The sequence below is a fragment of the Sphaeramia orbicularis genome, chromosome 20 (genome assembly GCF_902148855.1).
Source record: "Sphaeramia orbicularis chromosome 20, fSphaOr1.1, whole genome shotgun sequence".
NCBI classification, from domain to species: domain Eukaryota; kingdom Metazoa; phylum Chordata; class Actinopteri; order Kurtiformes; family Apogonidae; genus Sphaeramia; species Sphaeramia orbicularis.
This window is the reverse complement of record NC_043976.1, coordinates 25,530,201-25,545,097: the sequence shown is the minus strand read 5'-3', so window position 1 is coordinate 25,545,097 and position 14,897 is coordinate 25,530,201. Positions and strand designations below refer to the sequence as shown.

Sequence of the window (14,897 nt, the reverse complement as noted above, 5' to 3'; positions counted from 1 at the left end):
CTATTATTTACAACAGTGAAATTCTGCACCAAGAAATTTATTTCTTTGAGGTATTTTCAACGTATTGTAAGACTACAGGTTCAACAGTATGCAAATGTATATTTTTAGTGAAATAACACCAGCAAAATCCATCAGAGCTCCTACAGAATAAGGATCAAGTCATTACAACCCTGCAAAAACAACAAAACTGAATGTGGCCTGAGACTTTTACACAGTACTGGAGGTTGTGTAAAGTTTTAAAGCTTTATAAGAACATAACATGCTGTGCACTTTCAATACCCCTCAGCCAAATATAGTGTAAGATTTTGTTGAAAGTTACTGCCCTGTAACTTAGATTAGACTGTCTTTCTGTAAAATGTATTACAAACATATTTATATTTGAAAGTACTTATAACTGCACAAGGCCATTTGACCTTGAAAAAGTAGGTCAAGGTCACCTATTTTCAATAGACTTCTGCTCCATGCCAAGATGCCTCCACAGTATAAATTTAGTGCAGATATCTCAATGTATTCTTTAGATAATGCGATTATGTCGTTGAATGAACAGACGGACGAACAGATGACAAAACGATTACAATACCCCTCGGCTGAGGGGTAAAAACTGAAGTGTTTGGGTTTTAACTGCATTCATTTGGAGAAACATTTCATCCGTGCGCTCATGGACCTGGATGGATGTTTCTCTCAGTGCTCCACAGTCTGGTTAAAGTGTCTCTTCCCGTCCAAGTACAACATCGACTCTGCAAACACACAAACATGAGGTGGTTTTTTTTTTTTGTTTTTTTTTTACAATTTCTTAAAAATAAAGATAAAACAGGGAAGCCAGTGTCAGTCTGTCTGCATTTGTCTACCATTTTCTTTTTTCAGCTGTTCTCATAGTCAGACTCATACAATAGCCTCCTTCATGATACAGTATTTGTGTCCAGCTGTGTGTGTTCACCTCCGTATGTCTCGGGGATGATGTTGGGGACGTCTCGGTCAGACACAAAGGTGAAATGGAAAACGTTGGTGGTGTTGTGCTGTCGGGTTAGCGGGTCGAACACCTCACTGTGAACTCTGACCTGGATGTTCTTCCCTTCTGTGTAACAAACCTGACATCACACCAAAGTTAGAAACAAGTATAAACATCAGAACCTTGAATGTTTCAACAGAAAATAGTTTCACGCTGCAATAATCTGCACAGGATTAAAGCCTTGAATATGCTTTAATAAGATCCAAAAAAGCTGGTTATGCAGGAATACAGTGAAAAAAAATACAATTAAACATGCAGAGCAGTATGACTGTGGTCCAGGACAATGTGAGACCCCTGATGTTACAAAATCATCATATTTTCTAAAAATTCACCTATTTACTACCTAGAAATTCTTGCACCTACACAAGAAAAATAACATAATATGAAGAACAATTTAATTCATTGTCTATGTTTACATGCACAAAATACTGTTATTTGATAAAAGGCAACTACTATACTACTTATTTTTTTGCTTTTTAACTGACTTGAAAAATCTCTTGCATCATTTTTTCTCAACAAAATTCAATATAGCTGTTTTTTCTGTTATATTTCTTATCATGAATGTTTCTTTAGTCATTAGCTCCTACTGGTACTTTATTCAAAATTGTTTTCATTTTTTAAAAGAAATACTTTATTGTTATCATTATTGCACATACAGCACATTAATTTAATAAAGAAACTACTTCTGCTAAATCATGCTCTATTTTGAGTCAGAGCCTTATTGCAAACTGTAAAGCATTTTTCAAAATATTAATGAGTCAAAGTGAATTAAAATAAGTCAGGAAGGCGCAGATGTCTGACCTGTGATGAAAGCAGCAGCAGAGAGCCGATCTCGACAGGTTTCTGGAAGAGGATGTCATCAACAGCCAGCAGAGTGGGACGGCATCCTCTGCAGTACACCAGCATGAGATAAGATAAGCTTTAAAAACTATGCACAAATAATCTGATTCCATATTGACAATCACTGATTAATTCCACTCACCCAAAGGAGCAGGCGTTGGCCCAGCCCAGCTCATAGGCTTTCCTCATCAGAAAGCCTCCAAATATCCTGTTGAAGATGTTTCTCTCCTGAAAATAGACACATTGGACTGAAGCCATGCACTTTTCTCTTGAGGACAAACTAAAAAAACAGTTAGAAACCAGTTTAACTGTTAGTCTGAGTGGTCATATTTGTTGTTCAGTTCAGAGGTTAACTTGTACAATCACCAGACTGGGGCAGTATTCTCAAGAAAATGGCAGTGAAAGTCCACTGTCAAACTGCTAAAATCAACCCCATTCCTCCTCTGAGACTCACTTTTCTTAATAGCTGTGAACCCTTTTAGACTCATCTTCTCTCTCCACCATCAGGCAAATACCTTGACCTTAAAGTGAAGCTGATGTAGAAGTATTTTAAGACACTTTTCCACTGACGATGTCAGCTTGACTTCCTTGAACTTGGACGGTTTCCAGTATATGTGCAAGAAGCACCAGGTATCATCAGATACTATTTCTACTTTCACCTTCACTGAGGTTCCAAATGAGACCAAGTGTTACTAAACTGAGGTAAAGTCATGCAAAAATCATTGCTGTGTCGATACATATGTGTGTCATCATTACATGTAGTGAGACAGCAACCTAGCATTGGAGCAAACTCTAAATTCTCACCTGACAAAAAAGTCTTATTTCAGAAATTATAACTCACAGTTTGATGTTTTATCATCTTCTATAACATATTGATGACTACCTGCACTGAGGTAGTACTAAACCTACAGTGGAAATGCCCTGTGCAAGTTGAGCTGAGCTGATACCGTCAGTGGAGAAGTGCCATTAAAGTGTGATGGAGCCCATTGACGTACATTAAACTTCCCTCTCAAAGCCAATAGGTTTTTTTCTGGAGTCACTCTGCTTGTGGTTGTTTTGTGAATGAATGCTCTATTAATTAAGTTGTAGGTGTAGGTGTTGTGTGAGCTTTTATTAGGCGGGTAGAATTGACAGCTCAGAACTTTGCAGCTTCAGTTTATTGAATAAAACTTGATTTCTTTTCTAACAGAATGGTCTAGTTGTGATTACATATACTAATTAGGTTGATATTTAACTGCACCACCCTTTTGTCCAAATATGGTCACTCCTGACTCCAATAAGCCAAGATGGCAATGAGCAAAACACACACTCAAGGGTTTATAACAGCTGAAAAACTAAACAAAACCAGTGCCCACTTGTTTGTGCAGTGTTTGTTCTCACCTGTGGGTGACAGATCTCCAGACCTTTCAGTTTGGCGTCTTGCATCCAGACTGAGTTTGGAGGCAGAATTCTGCTACGGAAACTGACTGTCCTGCAGGAGAACATACAAACACATTTAATTTATAACAATACAACTCTGCACAACAAATGATTCACTTTGTGAAGCTTCAACTACATGTAAGACATCTTCAGTTTTTTAAACCAACCAATAGTCCAAAACACACAGATATAAATAGTCCAAACATGCACACACTATTACAAAATATACTAGTTATGACTCTTTAGTAACGGTCATTGCTGGTCTAATGTGAATCCCCATATAAACAGTGGAAATAGGGTGTATATTTATGTTATGTTGATAGTAATGTACCAGAAATAAGATAATGTTTTACTTTAACTTCAGTCCAGACTTGATCTAATCAGTATATAATTTATGTGCTAAGTAGGATCTATTCTTTAATATTAAATACTGAGTCCTACTGTGTGTCCAGGGTGTTGAGGAACAGACTGTGTACGATCTTCCTCTCCTCAGCAGTTGGAGCCACCTTCAGCAGCGACGCTCTGCTCATCCCCATGCGGCGAGATTTATTAGCTGAACAGACATGAGATGAATTATACGTACTATAAAACTACAATAAACACCAAACAATATCAAAACCAGGAGATAATATGATGCTGTACCTTCTCCTTCCTGGAGGAGTTTCTCCTCCTCTGCACCTTGAGGATTTAGTGGATTTACAAAAGCTGCCCTGAAATAAAGTGAATTTACTGCAGTGTTAAAGATCCCATTCAGGTGATTCACAACAAGAAGAAATAACAGCTACATGCAAAAGAGGTGGCTTTTGTGTTAATTATATCATCAGACTGAGCAGCTTTGAGCAAACCTTTCATGTTTTAGAATATACGCTTCACTATAACATATGTCCAGGTGTGTGTACACAAACCTGTTCATCCACCGTTTGTAACTTTAGTCAGAGAAAGACCATCGGTATGAGTATCAGCTAAGATTTTTGAAGAAGAATGTAATATCGGTGCATCCCTACTTTACTCAAATTACATGAAAAATAATAAAGTACTAAAACTAGTCCTTTTTGCAACATTAAAAGAAAACAAACTACTTACGCACTTGCAAATATAAATTGAAAGACTAAATAAAACTAAAAACGGATGAAAATGTCTAAAGTATAACAACTCTGACAGGATCCAGCTATAACCAGATTTAACATATTAGGGAGTTTATTCAACTGTCCTTATACTTTTGGTCATATAATTTATGTCCTCTAATCTGTCACTAGCATTTATACATTTAATGTAAAATCACATGTTTTGCAATTGGTGCTCTAGACTTCTTTATTGATTGGAATTTAACAAGTAAATGTTTATTAAAATCAAACTGAAGGTTTCTTGGTGCATCTGGAATACTTTTAAGTGTATATACAGTACTGTGCAAAAGTTTTAGGCTGCCTTTAGCCTTGTTGTTTTTGCAGGGCTGTAATGTGGGTGTGTTTTAATTCTAACCAGAAATACTCTGAAAATATGTGCACAGTATTTAAAAAAACAAAAAACAAATCAGAACTAAACAACTTCTGGTGGTAAAGTCAGTATTTAATGTGACCTGCAAAAACAACAATGCTAAAGACTGCTTAGGACTTTTGCACAGCGCTGTATATTATGTCTAGTTCAAAAATATCTATATTTTAACCAGTTTCCTGCCTAGAGACATAAAATATAATACATCTATAAATAAAACAATGATAATAATGATTCTAGTCATGTCTCTTCGAACGAGAATAAGAATAAAGTCACAAAATGTCACTTAAATGTACATCAATAAAAGTTGACTCTGAAACAGCTGAACATTTAATTGTTTGTGTTAGTGATAAAGCACTAGATTATGCCAATATGATACTGCTTCATTCACCTCCTTTCAAAGCTCATATTTATTTATTATATCCAACTGTCCTTCAGTTCAGTCAGTTACCTCTTGTTTTCTGGGTCTCGGGCCACCATGACGAAAGTAGCATCTAAAACTGGTGCATAAGCTCCTTCACGGAACTGGAGGAAGAAATCAGTAAAAATAGGTAAGGTAAGGTAAGGTAAGATAAGATAAGATAAGATAAGATAAGAAAATGTTTGTCATATACATAATAGAATGCATAATCAAATGTATTTTTGTAACAGAAAAAAAAAACTCATGCAGCATACAAAATAAAAAAGTATAATAATAAATAAATGTGTATATTAAATACAGTAGTTCTAGTATGTACAAAGTATGTACAAAAAATTTACAGTATTGCAGTGGTGGATAAGAGAATGAGAAACCCAGAATTTACTACAAAGACCAATGTTATTTATCTACAGTTGGGATTTAACATACAGTATGTATATTTCTACCTGCGACATGTGCATCTTGGCTTCGATTGACGTGTTTCCCACCCATGTCACATGACCAGTAAATTTGATGTCACAGTCTGGATAGATGACGTGGTGCCGCATGTCTGACAAACACAAGAGTGAAAGTACAGGCTGACAAATGATCTGATGAATCCACAGGCACAGTTAGTTTTTCTGTAGAATCTGGAAACCATAACAAAAGTTGAAATCCAGTTTGACTGATGAAAAACCAGTGCTCTTACCAATTTTGTCCACCAGGGCAGTGACAATGGACAGAGGAGACCTCTTCAGCTCTGGGTTATAGGTGTGAGAGTAAGAAATGAGTACTGTGGAGAGAGATAAGAGCCATATTCATTAGTTATTATCTTTTACATTGAACCAACAAACCAAAACACAATATAGTAGACAGATTTTCACATAAGGGTCATTTTATATCGTCACCCAGACCATGTTTGATTTCACTGAAAACAACTGATAGTAATGTTTTAAGTCCACACAAAATCCAAAAGCTTTACTGCAACTAAACTAAATCTCTATTTGTAGAACTGTAGGATTGTGTGTTGTTCTGTGAAACTTTAAAATAATTATTTTACATGAAAACAAACTGAGGGGTCTCAGTAAGTAAGTGGTAGGAAAAATGAGAATGTTTACAGGCTCACTATTGTTCTGAGTTTGACAGTTTTCACATAAATCAAATATTCTATTGGGTTATTTGGAATTAGGCCTTTTTCTGAATGGACCCTCTGTTCTTTAAGACAGGGGTGTCCATCTCATTTTAGTTCAGGGGCCACATACAGCCCAACTTGATCTGAAGTGGGCCAGAGCAGTAAATAACAGCATAATAACCTGTAAATAACAACTAACAATTTTTGTCTTTGTTTTGATGTATAAAAGTAAAAGTGCAAATTTAGACCTTAGCTTCTCATTTACAGATGTGCATTACAATTTACAGATCACAGTGGATCTACAAACGTACAAAAAATTTCATAATAGTTATAAAGTTAAAATTTCAGGTTGTTTACATTATTAATTAAAAAAAAACAACAACATGATACTTTGTAAATGTAAACATTTTCATGTAATTTCATGATGTCATGTCATTAATGTCATGTAATTTTACATAAAAGAGAAAAATTATCATTTAAAGGTTATTATTAAATTGAGCTGTATGTGGTCCCTGATCTAAAATGAGTTTAACACCCTTGACCGACTTCGACATATCAGCAAGTTTGTGATTATGAGCAAATATAAAAAATGCAACATGTTCAAGAAAGTGTTTGAAAAAAAAGAGTCTGAATTCATGTAGTGGAACATCTGTGACCAGTGGAAAAGTTTTAAAAAGCATTATTTTTAATGGGATAGGAACAGCTGCATGTGAACAGAGGCTATGAGTGGAATTTTTATTATTAGTGACTTAAACAGGTTATAGGGGATTTTCTCTTCCAGAATAGAGGCAAAAAACTGAATATTTCTTGCATGTAGTCAGTAAAAGTGCAGTCAGTGAAAAGAGGCTGCAGCCTCCAAAAGCTTTGGCATTTTTGCTTTGAATGGAACTAAAAACCAACTGTTTCTTTTTTAATAATAGGTTTAATAACATCTCAGATTACACCCCTCAGCCAAATATAGTGTAAAATTCTGTTGAAAGTTACTGCCCTATAATTTAGACTGTCTTTATGTAAAACTTAAACAAAACATATTTATATGTGAAAGTACTCAGATATTATAACTGCACAAGGCCATTTGACCTTGAAAAAATAGGTCAAGGTCACCTATTTTCAATAGGCTTCTGCTCCATGCCAAGATGCATCCACAGTATAAATTTAGTGCAGCTATATCAATGCTTTCTTCAGATAATGCGATTAAGTCATTGAATGAATGGACAGACAGACAGACAGACAGACAGAGGACAAAATGATTACAATACCCCTCAGCCGAGGAGTAATAAAAAACCTTTATTTCCCATAAAACACAAAATGTGATACCTGCTAAACTGTCCAAGTCCTCCAGGATTCTCCCAAACCTGAACACAGACAGGTCACATCTTTAATATCCTAATATAAATAGTCTTCCATAGTCGATGTGGTGTGTATTTTCCGCTGTGTGTGTACCTGACGGTGTTGTGAAAGGTCAGGTATTTCTCCCTGAGCTGTGGTTCCGAGCCCAAAGGCAGGTGGACCTCCAGGTAACTGTCCTTCATGGTTTTGGCTGGAAGGTCGTTTTGTGACTTGGCCAACATGGACGACAGAGACACTCGCTCTGCCATGGCCTGCTGATGGTCACTGTGGACGACATTAACCAGCATCAGCTACAACAACCTAAACACACAGATACACCTGGAACCTTCAAACATACAAACACCTGTTTATTTTATTACCGGTGCTTTTCTCTGTTCTTTTCATTTTTATTTATCATAGATTTGTTTTGATAAAGAGATGAGGACAGTTGAATATTTATCTTGTGTTCAGATGTTTTAGATTAGATTACATTTAATTAGAGAGAATGTTATTGATCCCTTAGCCAGAGACTTTTGGGAAATTAAGATTCCAGTAGTAGTACAACAACAACATATGCACAGTTAAGAAAAGAAAATAATAGTAACAACTACAAAAAAAGTAGTAAAAACAGGTGATAGAAACAATAGAAATATTAGAAGTAATAAATAATAGAAATAATAATATAAGTAATACAAGTACTAATAGTAATAGTAGTTGTAACACTGCTATCAATTATAGCAATAGTAATAATGTTTACAGTAATAGTAATAATAATGATAAAAAAAGGAATATAAGTAAATAATTAAGTAATAATTAGAAATATATAATAAATAATAAGGTTCTGGTCTCTTTTTCACTGCTGTTTTTTCATAGTGTGCATTAAGATTTTTGCCAGAACAAAAGAAAGTGAAAGAGTAAAGAAAATACTAGCATAATACTAACATCATGACTGAATATATTTCAAAGGCACATTCAGTAATTTCTGGGACTGATTATGCATCCTTAAACCAGATACAATGACTTAAATACACAAAAAAAAAGTGATTAAATTCCAGATAATCCTCCCAACAATTGAAGTTCCTATAATAATGTCATTAAATTAATAAAAAAAATAAAAATAAAAAAAATAACCAGCAGCTATTGTGAATGAAATGAAATCATTAAAAATTATAAACAATTAAATAAGTGATGGGGCTGATTTTTTTTTACAGGTCATACAAATGGATGTGTATGTTGCATAAATAACACAGAAAATCTAACAAAAAATAAATATATAAATAAATAAATAATAAAAGCTAAAACTACCCAGGGCTGCTGGGATTAAAGTTTAGAGATTAGTATCTAAATGACTACAGTAGCAAAAATACTTCATGTTTGTATCAGAAACAGTAACAGTGAGTTCCGGACACGATCACGGTTCAATACCTCCAGTTCGTTGAGGCTCCAACGATTTCTCTCAGTCTGTTCCGAACTGAAAAATACAGATGGAACAGTCAGATCCTGTTTAGGTATTTGCACATTTTTCAGCAATTCAGGACTGCACGTTTTATACTGTCTCTGTGAGATGTACAACAATCACACACTGTTACACCTTTGAGCTGGAGTCACTGAATATGTTTACATGCACAACATGGTTTAAGCTCTTATTCTGAATGAAACAATATTCCTACAGAGACTTGTTGAAATTGAATGTTTCTATTGATGGCAGACTTTTTCATTCCTTCCATATTTTACTAGAAATGGCCAGGTTTATATTTGTGTGTATATTTCTGTGTTTCACATTCAAACTTTTCATTGGTGCAGTAGATTCCAGGCTTTATCAGTTTCAGACCATAACAGAAATTCAACGTCTCCTCATCATCCAAACTTATAAAAAGATATCATGATCTTGTTGTGTTTTTTACGGTTTTCCTTCTTGTTGTGTCTTTTCCAACATTTTCCATCTTTCATCTATTTCTGTCTCATTTCATCATTTCTGTTTTGTTGCGCCATTTACATTGTCTCCTCTCAATTTCACAAGACTTTGTTCAGGTTATCATTTATAAACTCTTCTTTTGTTTTAATTAGGGAAAATTAAGACACTTATTATATTATATACTATATATATTTTCCACTGACAACTGTCAACCTAAAAAAATACAGCTCTGTGATCCATTTTGGGCTATGACCCCAAGTTTAGGAAACTGTGCTTTTGTGGAATAAACCTCTATCCAAGCTGACTGTAAACAGAGGACGATGTGTCAAAAACTGCAGTAAAAATACAAATGAATATACACTGTTACATATTCTAAAATTGTAAAAATATACAGATGTCTTAATCAAATTATCTGAAAGTATTATAATACATACATAACTCATATCAAATTCGCAATATTGTCTTTTTCAGAATAAGAGAGCAACATTGCTGTACATATAAACATACTGGCTATAAGTTTTCTGTTTTAGTTAATAATTAATATCTCTGTTGTGAATGTGTAATAAACATCTTTGTTCAATCCAGCTCCTCCTCCAAGACAATATAAAACAGCCCTGAGAAAAGAAGCTTCTCATTTAGGAGGCAGCCAATACTGAAGCTCAGTGTCATAAAGGAAAGAAGGGAAAGGGTGTACAGACGCCACCGATAAATGAATGAATAAAAAGAGGGATGCGCTCCAGCCACGTCGAACATACAGCACAAAAGCTGCCGAACATGAAACTTTCAGGTACAAGAGGTTGTTTAGTCAGTGGGAAGATGTGCAGGAAATGTGATCGAAAATAGTGCAAATTACGACAGAATTACAAGGAATTGTGAGGTTTAAGTAGTTAGGATTTGCTTTGGTTTACCAACACACACCATTGGACACGTGTAAAAGTGGATTTCCTGTGGAGAAACAAACAGGGTTCAAAAGGTGTAGAGTGAGATGTCAAAGCCTGGAGTTTAACCCTGGAGGAAGCCATCAAAGGGTCAGATTTAGGACGGTCACTCAATTTACAGATTATTGTCTAGATTCAGTTTAGTTTATTAGTTTATTATATAGTGGACAATCCCAATTAATTAACTGTATCAATAACAGTAAAAAGGGCAGCTTTAGCCAACATGGCTAGTATCCTGCTGTAGTCCCTGGCCTGATGACAATAGGTAACCTAAAAAAAACAATATATGACAGCAAAACAAAATATTACAGCATTACATTACATACAGATGTTTTTGTATTAAAGGTATCATAATGAAAAAGATCTGTGAGACAAATTGGACATTTCACCATATTCATGAAGCTAAATCTGTTATTAATATAGTTACTAGTTATTAGATGCAAGTGATATGACCAAAAAAAAGTTGAATCTTAATTTTTTTCAGTTTTTTAAAGTAATTGATAACAACTGAAGACAAAACATGATTAAAAAAAACTACATGCCTACTTTTAGTGGCTTGCAAAAAAGCTATTACAAGGAACTGGGGAAGGACAGAACCACCAACAAAGGACCAGTGGATTGCAATCACTGATGGAATATATACAATGGAAAGGGTGACTCATAGACTGTGACTACAGGAAGCAAAAATGGACAAAAAGTGGAATAAATGGACCGTTTACAGAGTGAAGAATGATGGAAAAACTGGATAAAAATGTGTTGAAACAGGTATAATGTACCCAAGCAATGTTTGTTTGTTCGTTTTTTGTTTGTTATTGTTTTGTCAAATATGTGTAAAAAAATTTCAATAAAAACTTAAGTGAAAAAAACCCCACAAAAAACTACTTGCCAAATAATGCTGGACACACACATTCATAATTAATATATTTCAAGAGGAAAACAACCTGCATTTTAAATCTTCGTTGAGCATAGCCTGTCCTATTGATTTTTTTTTTTTTTTTTTTTTTAGTTTTCATTGGTTTTTGCAGCTCTACAAATTGTTTTACAAGAATGTACCACTTTCCTTTCAGATTTTCAGTTCAATTGCATTGTGTTTTCTTTTTTTGTGTGAAATCATTCAATTATTTTAGTTTGGTTTTCTCATTAGTTTTGTTTCTTATATATTCATAAGCTTTTATTGTAAAGCACTTGGTCACTTTTTTTGTTATTATTATTTATTATCATCATTACATTTTCTTCAAAATCTCTAAAAGCACTCACTGATGATTAAAATATTACATTGCATTTGTATGACCACCTAATGTCTGGTCTCATGTCTGGTAGCTCCAAATTTATCAGCAGATTTTGAACCTGCTGCAGGGATTTGCGCCTCTTCAGTTGCAAAATATCTGAGAAATAACCCTAATTTATCCAGAAAGTGTAGGGTGGGTTCAGAGGACAGGGCTTTACACAGGCAGAGGACAGGGCTTTACACAGGCACTTATGTTTTCCTTCTTTACAGATCTTGCTTTGTACACAGAGGCACTGCCACATTAAAACAGAATGCTATTTTTACTAAACTGCTGAATTAAACTGAAGACACTTTACATGTTGCAGCATTGAGACTTAAACATATCAAAATGACAAATCTATACATGCTGAGTATAATTCTGTGTTTTAATGTTGTAGTATATATATTTTTACTTGGGACCTGTTCTATTCTGCTGTTTACTATTTTCTCTATAAATAAAGAAAGAACTTAAGATACTCTCATCTTTAATCTATTACAGTAATTTTTCAAGTCTAAATTCTGAACATTTCATGGTTACTGCTTCTCATATATGATCTAGTAATTGGATTTAAACTTAAATTCTGGGAAATTATAAAAATGTCTTTGCAGGATTTGAACTGTTGTCAATGATTCAGTTAATTATCTATTAGCTTTATCAAGTGTACAAAGTAGAGATGAAAATATGCATATTTTTAAATAAAAAAGTGAAAATGTAACAACCCCTGCAGAACACTGGAGTGGAATAAAATGAAGAGATGGACATCTGAATCAAACAGAATGTGTCCAAATGAAGAAATGGTTGTCATCTTACCTTCTATCATATCTGGTGCCCGACCCTCCTTTGACACACCCCCTACGCAGAACGTCCGGGATGTCAAGGACGCAGCCGACCGCAAGAGCAAGAGCCTGCAGTTCACAAAACGACACAACAAACAAAATCACAAGCCAAAAGAGTCCAATTACATGCTCATACATGCTCCATAACAACACCATCTAATTATAACTATCATGAGGCATCTGATATGTCCCAGTGCACAAAAGGAAAAGACACACTGCCTCTTTCCAGCCAGTATAAAACTGTACATACAGACCTCTTGGCCATTTTTCCCACTTTGTAAACTTTTTATTGCATTCAAGGCTGGACAATATGGCCAAGAATAAAAAAAAGGGACACACACACACACACACACACACACACACACACACACACACACACACACACACACACTCTTTCATTTCATTTACAGTTTCATTTGGCTGCATCTCACTGGTGTCCATCCCATTTAGTAAGTAACTAACCTTAAAAGAAGACAGCCTTTCAATAATTTCTTTGCACCATTTGTTTACTCTTTAAGTTCTCTCTTTACTGTTAATATTGTCAGTAAAACTGGAAGGGAAAATGGAAGTTATTAAGTATAGTAAAGAAAAAATCCATGAATAAGCATCACTGAAACAATAAAAGATATTTACAATGTTTCTACCAAAATATTTTACTGTCTCATAATGTTTCGACCCACATTACTAGAACCTTGAGTAAGAGTTTATAAGAAAACATTTTTACAGAGTGAACACTGAAACACTGAAAAACTATTGAGGTTTTTTTTTTTTTTTTTTTTTTGCTGTTTTTACAGTTAAATGACACACCCTTTAGGTAAACAATGAATCCACGCCCAGTGTGTATTCTCATGTGTTACTGTACAGCCAAGTCACAGATTCAACCCTGTGAATAACCGGCAAAATAATCACCAGACTATTTTCCAAACGTCCTGGAGAATGATTCATAGCACCTTCCCTGACTCTGAAGGCATTTCCTGAGTCTTTTAAGTCTTTTCTTATCAGCCGGATAAAAATAATCCCGTTTGGTTCAATTATTATTTTTTTTATGTGACTATGGGTCAGTATCACTTTTCCATTGAGGGTGGCTACTGCAGGAAATCACGCCATCTCACTAGCATAAAGTAACATATAATCCTGTTAAAAAATGCACGAAATTGGTTATTTTCAAGCCAGCTGGTTAACAGACTAAATAATGATTCAAATGGAGAATTTTTGGTTGTTATTTCTTCTTATTTATGCTTTAAGTGTCATCTAGTCTATTTTTCCACTCATCTTCTAAACGGCGCAGACTTAAGCACAAACCGAGGTTAGGACCAAGTTAGCTGTTTTCAGTAAGACCTGGTTTATTATTTTATATAGAATGAAACAATTTAAAGCTCCCCTAACGAACCATCAAGATAAACACTTCATAATCAAAACTATTCAGTATTTCTAAATTGAATTAGCTAGCTCGCTGTTAGCTGCTGACATTAGCGAGTTCATCGACCCCGAAAAAACAGGAGCAGTATAGCTTTGTAACACTGACCTCGGTGAGAACATGGCAAGTTGTGGTGTGACAAAGTTACAGGTTCAGGGTCCAAATAAAGCTGCTAAAGTACAGAAGAGAGAGAAAGGGGAGGCCACAGATGTCTTCTTTGGGGCAAAGTCGTGTCAGACAGGACCTCAGATCCACTTCCGTGTTGACATTACGCTCCGCCCCCTTTATGATGACGTGTGGGTGTCGTTGAACCCTGAGTATAAACTGTCAAGTTCTTCAGCAACTAATATCCAACCAAAAGACCAACATATGTGTTTTATTATGTATATTAACTGCATGCACAAGTATTTTATTTGCATATGTTATATTGCCTTTTAATATGTACAATGTATTGCAGAGAAGGCAAACCAAGATAAAAACAAAAATAATAATAATGTAACAAAATGAACATAACATTAAAGACATAGTAAGAAAAAGTGGTGTAAAAGACAAAAAAAAAGTGTCTATTTTAGTTTCTGTTGTGAAGACCAGCACGCACAAAAACGGAATTATGCTATGATTTGCATATTCAAAGTTAACCCCCTGAGACTCAGGACTGTTCAAGTTTCTCCTTTTTTTGCATGAAAAAATTGTTTTGAGTGAAAACAAGATGATGTAGCAGTTTTTCAAATACAGTTTTTAAAAAATGTTTATACTGAATGTCCTTTGCAGTATTTATTTATTTTTATAAAGCTGTGAATGTCTTGTCCACAAACAGGAACAAAAAAAACTCAAAGATGGGTTTTAGGAGGTTAACATAATCTTCATGTTTTTTTGTATTGTGTCTGGTTTAATAATCTTCACTTT

At 34.7% G+C, this 14,897-nt stretch overlaps 1 protein-coding gene across 2 annotated transcripts; it reads right to left on the bottom strand.

Annotated features, from left to right (window-relative positions):
* Positions 1 to 498: 498 nt before the first annotated feature.
* acot9.1 (acyl-CoA thioesterase 9, tandem duplicate 1) lies at positions 499 to 14,251 on the bottom strand. 2 transcript variants are annotated; one of them, XM_030122944.1, is made up of 16 exons: positions 14,100 to 14,251; positions 12,549 to 12,643; positions 10,451 to 10,477; positions 9,043 to 9,088; positions 7,732 to 7,902; positions 7,606 to 7,643; positions 5,866 to 5,949; positions 5,624 to 5,727; positions 5,211 to 5,284; positions 3,911 to 3,978; positions 3,710 to 3,821; positions 3,230 to 3,320; positions 1,992 to 2,077; positions 1,811 to 1,898; positions 938 to 1,088; positions 499 to 737 (listed from the first exon to the last, which is right to left on the bottom strand). In XM_030122944.1, the coding sequence occupies exons 1-16, from the start codon at positions 14,111 to 14,113 to the stop codon at positions 682 to 684; spliced, it is 1,305 nt and encodes a 434-aa protein (XP_029978804.1). In that variant the 5' UTR covers positions 14,114 to 14,251; the 3' UTR covers positions 499 to 681. The 2 variants fall into 2 exon arrangements, with proteins under 2 accessions (XP_029978804.1, XP_029978805.1); XM_030122945.1 differs by lacking the exon at positions 10,451 to 10,477.
* Between the last annotated feature and the right edge of the window lie 646 nt (positions 14,252 to 14,897).